Source organism: Podarcis melisellensis, assembly GCF_964234715.1.
Source record: "Podarcis melisellensis genome assembly, chromosome: 14".
Lineage (NCBI taxonomy): Eukaryota > Metazoa > Chordata > Lepidosauria > Squamata > Lacertidae > Podarcis > Podarcis melisellensis.
In genome coordinates this window covers 34,047,054-34,059,503 of record NC_138546.1, presented here as the reverse complement: position 1 = coordinate 34,059,503, position 12,450 = coordinate 34,047,054, and the positions used below count along the sequence as shown (strand labels likewise).

At 43.9% G+C, this 12,450-nt stretch overlaps 1 protein-coding gene across 2 annotated transcripts in view; it reads left to right on the top strand.

Moving 5' to 3' along the window:
* The window catches only part of NTRK3 (neurotrophic receptor tyrosine kinase 3), a 413,927-nt gene that overhangs the window by 349,372 nt on the left and 52,105 nt on the right, over positions 1-12,450 (top strand). For both annotated transcript variants that reach the window (XM_081888512.1, XM_081888511.1), the window contains exons 14-15: positions 1,206-1,378; positions 5,694-5,937. In XM_081888512.1, the coding sequence (XP_081744638.1) occupies positions 1,206-1,378; positions 5,694-5,937 (417 nt within the window). The remainder of the gene's footprint in view (positions 1-1,205; positions 1,379-5,693; positions 5,938-12,450) is intronic.

Genomic DNA, 12,450 nt, shown 5'->3' with positions numbered 1-12,450 from the left:
TATTTTAAAAATGTAGACTGAATCAATATCTCCCTTTCCCCCTACATTGAAATCCTCAATGAAGAATTCCTGAGAGCATATTCATCTTTAGCTGAAAGCTGTGTCTTCATGAGGAAACATACCAGACACAGGTGTAATATGCTTTCAACTAATTCTTAAATAAACCCAAAGCCACTCCAGTATTAATTCCACGCGTGCAATTGGCAAAAGTACCTAATCATGGCAAACCATGAATGTGGTTGAGGAGCCATTTTCAAGAATACAAATTTGAGTCTCAGTCTCTCAATAAACTGTTTAAACCAAAGGGGATGAAAACAGGATTTTTTTGGGGGGAATTGCAGTAGCGATGACACACACACACACCAACACATCTATTTACAGGATAAAAGACAGCAAATTCAGCTCTTCCAAAGTAAATGGGTGGACTAGTTCAGGAGAGTTGTAATAAGGAACTATGATGTTTTCTGCCCCTCATTGAGAATTGGTTTCAAATTCTGGGTTCATGGTTTTCCAATTCTGACTGAGCTAGAAATAAGTGGAAGCTATGACATTCCAGCTCTCTCACAGATGGGTTTGTGGAAATTCCACTGCAATGAGATTTGAGCTTGGGTCAAGCACACACACACACACCATTTCATAACTGGTGATCTTCTGGCATTGTTTCTGAATGGATCACAGTGCCCACGCTTCCCACTATATCAGGAGTGGGGAACCATTTCAACCTTCTGGGCAACTTTGTGGTGGGGAGGTCACATGCTAGTTATCTGCACACCATAGGAAGTTTCCATTTGATAGGTGGTGATCTGTATTTATGGGACACGAGTGGCGCTGTGGGTTAAACCACAGAACCTAGGACTTGCTGATCAGAAGGTCGGCGGTTCGAATCCCTGCAACAGGGTGAGCTCCTGTTGCTCAGTCCCTGCTCCTGCCAACCTAGCAGTTCAAAAGCACTTCAAAGTGCAAGTAGATAAATAGGTACCACTCCAGCGGGAAGGTGAACGGCGTTTCCGTGTGCTGCTCGGCCAATAAATCGAGATGAGCACCGCAACCCCAGAGTTGGTCACGACAGGATATAATGATCAGGGGTCCCTTTACCTTTACCTTTTAATCTGTATTTACTCAATTTCAACAGGTTTAAAGCTTAGGAGGAAAGTGGCCTTTGTTAGCTTCCTCATTTTGTGTTTGTATCCTCCTCTCTCCCTCAGGCCCTGAAGGACCCGACTTTGGCTGCCCGAAAGGATTTCCAAAGAGAGGCAGAACTTCTCACCAACCTTCAGCATGACCACATTGTAAAGTTCTATGGTGTCTGTGGTGATGGAGACCCTCTCATAATGGTATTTGAGTACATGAAACACGGAGACCTGAATAAGTTTCTGAGGTAAATCCTGAACAAGCCTGGTTTACAATGATTTAAAGTTCTTAAGGAGAGACCTCAAGGAACCATAACGCCTTCTGAAGTGGGAATTGTGCCCTACCAAGGTGCTAATAATGACTTTTAAAGCCTTGGGCAGCTTAGGGCCTAGATATCTGAAGGGGTATCTCTCCCTATACCAATCTGTCATTGAACTAACAGCAGTTGATGTCGTCCTGGCAATCTAAGGGCAATCTGTTATGCATTGACCAGAGAAAGGGCCTATTTTGTGGTGACACTCCGACTATAGAATGCCCTCCTACTTGAAATATGATTGACACAATGTCAAGTTCCCAGCAACAATTGAAAACCCATCTCTTTCCCCATAGACCACCATGCGGAGGACAGTTGCCTTGGCCAGATTAGACTATCGCTGCAACTGACTTTGCTATTGTTTTATCCACTCCATTTATATTTTGCTTTGATGTGAACTATTGTGCCCTGGAGTACAGATAGCTCACCTATACAGTGGTACCTCCAGTTAAGAGCTTAATTCATTCCGGAGGTCCATTCTTAACCTGAAACTGTTCTTAACCTGAAGCACCACTTTAGCTAATGGGGCCTCCTGCTGCCACCACATCACCGGAGCATGATTTCTGTTCTCATCCTGAAGCAAAGTTCTTAACCCGAGGTACTATTTCTGGGTTAGCGGAGTCTGTAACCTGAAGCATCTGTAACCTGAAGTGTCTGTAACCCGAGGTACCACTGTACACAGAACCAAAGGTTCTTTGTCCTATCACTGGCAGCTCCTAACAGGCACAGAGTCCATTCTATACCTTCTGCCTCTTATTGCCTCTTCCTTCTTAGCTCTCCACCAATTTGCTGATTACTCCACAGCTCTGTGTAGGCCGTTCCAAGACATGCAGAACTTTAGGATGCACTGGACTCACATTATCTTTTACTTCATCAGTGGCTCTTTTGGAAAGTGTGGTTAGCCACTTCTGGGCTGAACCACCAGCAGCAGCACCTTTCCTGCTTACTGAAAATTTCAGCCAGTCTATCTTATAAGTATTTCATTTATCCTTGGATTCTGGCCAACACCAATCAATCAAAGCTACTAGTCATGATAGCTACACTCTCACTGCACTGTTGAAGACAATGTCTGTTAAGGATCACAAGTTGTGAGAGTGCTACAGTCAGGCTTTGCTTGTGGGCTTCCCATGGACATCTGACGGGCCTCGGGATGCAGGACAAGATGGGCCATTTCGATTTGATCCAGCTGGGCTCTTCCTTTGTTATGATGTACAATGCAAGGATCTGTGGGGTATAAGATTTCCAGTATTTATGGAGTGCAGCATGCCCTTAAGTTATGATCAGTTGTTAGTTCCTCGTATTTAGAAAATCAGAAACTAGGTGTGTGTGTGTTTTGTTTTCCCTCCATCGTGTTTATTCAGCGGGAGCATAAATGTGTTAACAATGCAGACAATGACCCATGAGCAATAGAGTTGAGTCCTTGCGGCATTTGCCAAGGCGAAGTGCTCCAGCTGTGGAATCTGACTCGCGCCTGGGACAAATAAATCCCTTTCCTCGGCTGCCATTTATTTTAGCTGGCATCTAAAAGGACAAGACGTTTTGGGAAGCATCCAAAGAGATGTTTAATAGCAACACAGGCATTTTGAAGGAGCCCACTCCCTTTCTGAAAGAAAACCAGAACCTTCAGGCTGTGGTAGCATTAGAGGTGATTTGAAGCCTCAGAGATCTTGATGTTTTTCCTTCCCAGCCCTATAGACCTGCCTTGGATTGGGGAGACTTTGAGAGATTAAATGCATTTTCCAAGTCACTCTGACAAGCTAGCAAAAATCCAAAAGCTTTGTTCCACTAGATTTAACAAAGGAATATTGGCAATCCCCCCATGTTGCCAAGGTCAAAGAGACAGCGGCCTCTGAATCCACCTTGTGTTTTTCTAGTTCTCCTCAATGCCTTTCTCTCCGTGTAATTAAAACACCATGATTCCCTCAGCAAATCCCATCCTCTACTTGTCGACAGCAAACAGACACACATTTGAAGGCACAGGCTCACTGCATACATTAGCATCTAAATGAGGCACCATGTTCATGAAAGCCTCCATGTGCCTGTAATGGCTATTGCCTCCAATGGCTGCAGCTTAATACCAGTTGCTGGAAACTGCAGGAGGGGAGAGTGCTCTTGAGGTCAAATCCTGCTTGTGGGTTTCCCACAGGCTTCTGGTTGGTCACTGTGAGAACAGGATGCTAGGCTACAAGGGCGACTGGCCTGATTCAGCAGACTCTTCTTATTTTCTTAACTAAGGAGCTTCTTTCCAAACCTCCTCCAGATCCTTGCTTCCAGAAAAGAAAAAATGGAAAAGAGGTGACAGTACTCCGTACCAGTTGTTATCATCACAAAAAAAGCCATAAAACATGCACACATACTTAGAGAGAAAGATTTAGTGACACAGTACAGTGCAGAATATCCACTTAAAATTAATACAATTGCTACAACCTGAAAAGTACTAAAGCATCACCTTGCTCCTGGCTTTACTGGAGCCAGCAAAAACTTGTACAGATGAAAAAGTATTGCAGTACATTTAGAGAATTCTTGGACATTGGCCAGGCTGGGGACGACAATCATTATGCACCTATTGTTTGAACTTCTGGTACTGAAGGTGATCTCATAAAGTTATTACACACATACACCGAGAGTAGTGGGAAGAAAGGGTTTTTTTGGGAGGGGGGATACGGAAGTTTTCACAATACAATAAAATAAACAATTCTGCATGAAATAAAAAAGAAACTAAAGAAAGAAGGAACAGGGGGGAAAACCAGAAAAGGAAAAAAAGGAACAGTGTTTTGCAAACTTGGTTATCTAGCTGTTCCTTGACTACAACTCCCATCATTCCTAGATAGCAGGACCAGTGGTCAGGGATGATGGGAATTGTAGTCCAAAAACAGCTGGAGACTCAAGATTGGAAAACACTGGTTTAGTTGGTGTTTTTAGCAACCAATCCCTCTTCCCAGAGAATTCTGGGAACTGTAGTTCTGTGAGGGGAATATCAACTCCTAGCATCCTTTACAGCTCGCAGGGTTATTAAGGGTGAGTTATGAGAGCTTAAAGTGGTATCATAGTACTATAGTACTATAAATGTATGGTGTTAATGTGATCCAGGTCAGCTCATACCATAATCTACAAGGATCAAATTCCTCAAGCATCCCTGTGTCAGCCCTAGACCTGTCCTCAGCACTTGGCTTTTCCACTATAGGCGACTCCTAACAATGCAAGCCACTTGACCTGTCACATCCCCATTTATGGAGCCCTGTCATCTCCCTCTCTCTCTCTTGACAATGCATTTTGGAAAGCATCTGAAGGAGAGCCGTGAAAAGCTTCAACAGCTGAACCAGAAATATTTTGGCAGAAATCTGTCGCTGCCATGTCATATCTGTCTTCCTTCCCCCCTCCCCTCCGCATATGCCTCAAGCTTATCAGAGAGAGAAATTCCAGGATGCAAGCAAGTCAGAACTTGTTGCTCTCAGAGTTTAGCTCCATGTCAAGATGGAGGGATCCATCTGCACAGGCATTTTTCAATTTGTTCACTCTCTGCAGGGCTGCTGCTGCTGCTGTTGTTGAAGAGGGTGAAATGCCAGGATTAATTTCAAACGAAGCCAGAAGAGAGAAACACAAAGGAAATGTTGCTGTTGTGTCTAATAAAAGAGACAGGAGGCCACAGCAACATTGTCCTTCCTTCGCCACATATTAGGCATTTTCACCATTCTGCTTCCATGCTGGCAATGAACTGGATGGTGGATGGTGAAAACTGACCGAGGGCTCATGCATACTATCATTTAATGTGGATAGCAAGTTTCTCGAACCTCTATTAATTCTCCATTCTCCAAATCACAATATGTTTAGCCTGGAGAAGAGAAGACCAAGAGGTGATATGAGTGGATATACAGTAGTACCTCTGGTTACGTACTTAATTCGTTCCGGAGGTCCGTTCTTAACCTGAAACTGTTCTTAACCTGAAGCACCACTTTAGCTAATGGGGCCTCCCACTGCTGCCACCCAATTTCTGTTCCCATCCTGAAGCAAAGTTCTTAACCCGAGGTACTATTTCTGTGTTAGCAGAGTCTGTAACCTGAAGTGTATGTAACCTGAAGTGTATGTAACTTGTAGGTACCACTGTATAGCCTTCTTCAAATGCTGCCACATGGAAGATGGAGCAAGCTTGTTTTCTGCTGCTCTGGCAAGTAGAGCCCAAACCAAGGGATTCAACTTGAAAAAAAAGGAGAGACTCCACCTAAACATTACCCTCTCTTGCCTTCCACAGGGCACACGGCCCGGATGCGATGATCCTTGTGGATGGGCAGCCTCGGCATGCGAAAGGGGAGCTGGGCCTTTCTCAAATGCTCCACATCGCCAGCCAGATCGCTTCAGGGATGGTTTACCTCGCCTCCCAGCACTTTGTACACAGAGACCTGGCCACAAGGAACTGCTTGGTTGGAGCTAACCTGCTGGTGAAGATTGGAGACTTTGGGATGTCCAGAGACGTCTACAGCACCGATTACTACAGGGTAAGGTGGCTCTGGTAATGGAGCCCAGAGCGGGTGGTACAAAAGCTGGGAAATGACATTGCAGAAGGTTTCCACATCTACCCCATCTTTCCTCACCCAAACTTGGTACAATATGGAGGGCAGCTCTATTGCTAGTTATTAGTGATGGCAGCTGATCAAAGTTTCTATTCTCATAAGCAGCATGCCTCAGTATTCCATAGGCTTGAATCTAATAACAGGGGAGAACACTATTATTATTATTATTATTATTATTATTATTATTATTATTATTACTACTACTACTACTACTACTACCCACCCTTTACCAGCAAGTGCCATAGCCAGGTTACAACAAATTAAAATTAGAAACAGTTAAAGCAGATCACAATCAGCGGAATAGGGTGTGCCCTGCAAACAGACATCTCAAGTGTATGGTGAAAAAGTTAGATACCTCTGTGGGGAGGGCATCCCACAATTCTGGGGCTGCCACAGAGAATAAGGAAAGTGGCACAAAACTGCACTGGCATGTGTTGGGGCAACAATTGCTTTGATGCAACACTGTGGCACCTCCCTTGCAAACAGATCAGAATGAATACTCCATAAACAACTGGATGTTTCACCACCCTCAAACTTTGGGCAAACAGATAAGGGTGATTGCTCAGTAAGCAGGATGTCTGTAAGCAACCCCAGTCTTTCAGCTGAGCCTTAAGACATAACAAAACTCCTACTGGCAGATTGAAGTAAAGAGGTCCAGGTAAGGTATGACCCTTTGATTCCACTGTATGTACAGAATGGGCCTCAGCGGTCCATGATGACATAAGCAGTGGGCAGAGAGGGGTGACTCAAGGACCCTAGAAACCAGTGTTCCCATGTGGTCGGCTGAGGCACGCTCAGATGGGGGGGGGATATTGTGGTTAAGTAAAATAGTAATTTTGGAAAAAGCAGAACCAACAGAGTACAGCTATATTCTGAAGAAAGGCTGTGGATTGATCGATCGTTTTCATTAAAAAATGGAAATTACTGCAGTCGGTGAGATGTTAATGATTAGAACGTTCCATTCAGCAGTCCAAGTGGAATTTGTAGATCAGTCTTAGGGATCCTATGTCTCCCCCCCAGATGTTGTTGGACTCCCAGTTGCCACCAGGCCCAGCCAGCATAGCCAATGGTGAGGGGTGGTAGGAGTGGTATTCTGTTAACATTTGGAAAGACACAGATTTCCTACCTTTGTTCTAGATGATCTCATGCTCATGACTGCTTTTTCAAGTGAAACAACTCCTGCATTTTCATTTTCATGCACTGAATAATCAGCACCTGTGCTTAGGCCACTCACCTACCTGTGAACCACAAAGCACTTTCTAGGTAGATCATGTGTTTATTACTACATTTCTATCTCATATTTCTTCCAAGGAGCTCAAGGTGGCACTCACACTCTCTTCCCCTTCTCTTCCCCATTTTATCCTCACAACAACACTGTGAGGTAGGTTAGGCTGAGAGGCTCTGACTGGTCCAAGGTCACCCAATAAGCTTCATGGCTGAGTAGGGATTTGAACCCTGGTTTCCCAGGTCCCAGTCCAGCACTCTAATGCAGAGGCAAATAACCAGTCACCCTCCAGATGTTGTAGACTCCAGCTACCATCAGCCTCAGCCAGCATGGCCAATGGTCAGGGATGAGAAGAGTGATGGTCATAGAATCATAGAATTGTAGAATTCAAAGGGACCATGACAATCAAGCAGGTGTCCCATGCAGGGATCGAACCTGCAACCTTGGCATTATCAGCACCCCGTTCTAACCGGCTGAGCTATCTAGCTGCTACCACATTTTGAGAGCTACATGTTTCCCATCTCTACTCTAGCCATTACACCATACTGTTTGCAGTTCAGAAGTCTAGCAAGGAGTTGGCCTTAATTTCTCATTTTTAAAATAAAATAAAATGGGAAAGTGCTTTTGAATGTACATGAAGATCTATTCTTAACCTACAAGAGTCATCCCTTGTCCAAAAATCATAGTGCTAGAAACAGCAGCCATTCCCTAGAAAATACATAGAATTGTAATCTTTCCCCCCTTTCTAGCCATTTCTTATGCATTTACAATGCCTTCATTAATCCACATGTTGCCCTTCTGACATGTTTATCCTTTATTCCACCGCATGTGTTCGACATCCCTCCCTCTTTTCTCTTTCTCTTTTTCTCCCTTCCCTAGAAACAGGCATCGCTACAGCGGAACAAGTTGTACATTCCATTCTCTTTCTTTTCTCTGTGTCTTTCATTAACGAAAAGACATTGATAAATTAAAGAGAATCCAGTGGAGGGCAACAAAGATGATTAAAGGATTGGAGGCCATGACCTGCAGAGGGAGATTAAGGAAACGTAATACGCGGGGCTTACAGAAAAGGCAACTGGAAGAGAGACTGATAACTGTGCATAAAATATGGGAGAGGAAATAATAGGCAATTTAGGACCGACCTCGGTACACTTCATTCAGCACCGAACACAATTCAGACAAGGGAATAATTTGTTGGAGGTAGATGGTTGGACACCATCTTTCGGGAAGGTTCAGAAGGATGCGAGATAAGCTCCCGTGGCTTAGGATCGGGGGCAAGAGGAGGAAGGTCTCTTACGGCAAACACGTTATCTGACAGGCACGGTCTGCAATATCTGACCCCTGTCTGCAAATCTCTTCAAATGTATGCTGAGTGGTGCAGGGGAAAGGAAAAAGAATATTCCGGCCATGAGGAGCAAGTCCGGTTAATCATGAACAGAAAGTAGTTACTATGGGCAGAATGAAAACCCAAGAACCAGGAACAGGATGGTCCAGTGCACTGGCCCTAAGTATTTGGACTTATTTGATTTTCAGTTATTTCTCACCCTTTTATTTTGTGGGGTGGGGGGAGCACTGAGGCAAACTATAGGATGTCACCCACACGTAAAGCACGTTAATGGTAATCTAACCTGGATGCTCCCACAGGATGCACAACTGTGGGCAAGGAAGATCAGTGTGGGTTGCACCCAAATTGGGCATTAAGAAGTACAGTATGTGAGACCACCATCCATCCACATCACTTTCTGGGATCTCCCCAGCAACATCTAGGAAATCTTTATCTAAGGAACCCACAGCAATGTACATAGAGTTCATAGAACCATAGAGTTGGAAAGGACTCCAGGGTCCCCATCTAGTCCACCCCCTGCAGTGCAAGAATCTCAGCTAAAACATCCATGGCAGATGCCCATACAACCTCTGCTTAAAGTCCTTCAAGGAAGGAGAGTCCCCAACCTCCTGAGGGAGACTGTTCCACTGTTGAACAGCTCTTCCTCTCAGAAAGTTTTTCCTGATGTTTAGTCAGCATCTCCTTTCTTCTTGCCTTGTTTTAGCTAAGGGATTTCTGCTTAAGGTCATCCAAAGAGCAACATGGCTAAGTGAGACTCTGAACTTAGTTCTCTTTGGTCCCACTGCGGCACTTTATTACTATTATTATTATTATTATTATTATTACAAAAAGTAGCTTGCAGTGACTTACAAAAAAAAAATAGTACATGCATTGAAACCAACATAAAACTAAAACAGAATAAATGCTAAAAATACATTCATATTGATAAGAAGGCAGGCCTAAAGCATCCCACCCACTGAAAGAAGCCACAGATCAAAGATGACAGATCAAAGGTCAAAGGCCTGGCGGAAAGGAAATGGGAAAGAGATCTCTGAGCGGTGCAAGATTCCAGGGGTTCCAGGCGCTTACCCAGGGTTAGGTTTCATTGGAATGAGGGAACAGCAGAGACTGTGGTGTCTTTAAGGTATATGGTTTATTGATGATGATGATGAAGAAGAAGATCATGAACATTATTATTATTATTATTATTATTATTATTATTATTAGATAATAATAATACCCCACCCATCTGACTAGGTTTCCCCAGCCACTCTGGATGGCTCCCAACAGAACATTAGTAATAATGTTCTGGATGGCTCCCAACAGAACATTAATAATAATAATAATAATAATAATAATAATAATAATAATAATGCTATAAAATATGAAACGTTAAAAACTTCCCTAAGCAGGGCTGCCTTCAGATGTCTTCTAAGAGTCAGATGGTTGTTTATTTCCTTGACATCTGATGGGAGGGCGTTCCACAGGGTGGGTGCCACCACCGAGAAGGCCCTCTGCCTGGTTCCCTGTAGCTTCATTTCTCGCATTGAGGGAACCGCCAGAAGGCCCTTGGAGCTGAATTATTGACACATATATGCAACCTGAGCCTACAATGGAGGGGCTCACAGCATTAACATGCCAAGAAGGTCTGGCTTCTCCCATGGCCACAGCCTTGGATCCCAGCAGAGATCAGGCATGGCTCTCTGTCTCAGCTGTCCAGCCTGCTTCCAGCTTCCAGCTGACACACACAGCTCTGGCTTTGTCATTCTAACTAGGAGAGAAACCATCCCATTTATCCTCTGGCACAGAAACACTTTCTTTGATACCCTAACAACCCATACTTAGGGGGCCATTACCAAGAAATTTGTCTGGCTATTACAGCTATTGGATCATGGTTGAATTCAGGAATTAGAAGGGACTCAAGGACTCAGACATACAGCCTCCCCCCACCAAAAAACAAACAAACAAAAAAAACCAGCCACCTTGCAACAATAGGTAATGAATGATAATGGCAGGTGTGCTTCCCTGGAGATAGCATTCCATAAGCGGGGAGCAACCTCTGAGAAGCCTTGTGTTATTGTTCTTTGCACCTCCCTCAGAGGGGGCACAGAGAGAAGGACCTCGGATTATTAACACATGGTCTCAGTGGGTTCATATGGGGAGAGGCAGAAAGCCAGTGCAATCATTGGTGTAGCCACTATGTGACTCTAGCCACTTGGCAAGACTTCTCCAATGTAGTGCCGTCCAGATGTTTTGGACAGAAGCCCCAATCATCCCTGACCATTGGCCATGCTGGCTGGGACTGATGGGAGTCATAAACATTTGTAAGGCATGAGAACTGGGAAGGCTGCTGTCTATGATGCCATGCTGGTGTGAGAGTGTGCCTGATGAGCTTGACCTTTTCGCACACTTTTTGGCTGTGACCTTAGATCAGGCACACTCAGTTTGCAGCCCATGAAATCCAACCCACCAGCCATGTAGTGCAGATCATCAGTGCACTGATAAACCTCTGCTTCCAGAGGACTGCATGGGGTTGTCATTCACATGGCTTGCTATAATGGCTGGGTGGCCATCTAAGGCTCAGGTCACAACTGATTCTATTTACTTATTTAAAATAAGCAAATGTTTCTTAATTTCCCTTTGATCAATTTTTCCCCAGGATCGTGTACTAAACTAATTCATAACAACACATCAATATGATTTAGAAACTCAAGAGAAAGATAGAACATAGCAAAATGCAAGAAAGGCAAAAGCAAATAAAAACATGAAAAACTAAAATGCAGAATAGAGCAAACTAAAAACCCCACAATCCAAAAAAATATATATGCTAAAATGCCTGGGCAAATGGGAAGGTCATCACCGGGTGCCAAAAATGCTTGTAATGTTGGTATCAGACACACCTCCTTGGGGAGGGCATTCCATAATCATTGCAGAAAAGCTCCTTATCTAGGATTGAATTAAGCAACATACCCTTCGGTGATAAGCGGAAGGGTCTCTCCACAATTGAGAATAACCTTTTAATGGATTCAGATTTGCGGTTCCCAGGGCAGGAACCCAAAGCAAACTTGAGTTCCAGGTGATTTCACTGAAATGTTCCTGTGAGCGTCCATGCTGAGTTTCCCCTGGAGAATGCAGCAATTTATCATTTTCTCGGGTATAGGCTGTGGAGAATTCCATCTGAAGGTTGACATTGACATGACAGGTCTAAAGCTCACTGAAGGCTGCCAAGTTAGTTAAAACCCACCAGGGCTAGGTATGGCTCTGGCTAGGTATGTTTGTCGGTATGTATGTGCCTGTAATTGCACACATTTTGCATTTTTACTAAGCACAAGTGATGGGATGCATGAATACATTCTGGGCTCAGGCTTAATGCCTGGCTCTTTGCTTTCATTGCTTGGATGTTGGTGGTGTTGTTGTTATTTTTTTAAAAAAATCTTTTAAAACAAAGGGAGAGAAGCACCATCTGGCTCTCGCCTAAGTGGGATGCAAAGCGCTTTGCAAAGGTGAACTGCTTAATTTCCCGCAACACGTCTGTGTACAACAAACAGACATTTATGTAACAAAAGCAGCAGCAACATCAGCCTTCTTCTCCCCATAAGTCTCTCTGTGTTCTGCCTGAAGACAGATGCATCCTTTTCCTATTCAGATCACCTTGGAATGAGTTCAGCTGTTTATCCAGCTTTGACAAGGCAAGAGGGTTTTGTTTTATGGTTTGGAAAATCATTTTTTAAAAAAAGAAACACACACACACACACACACAGATTGGAGATAACATTTCGAGCAGTGGAAAATGTCAAAAGGAAACTATCATCCTGGCAACCGTCATATTTCAAAGTCACAGGCATGGGTGGATTGGATTCTTGATATGCCTTCCTTAGAGGCAGAGGTG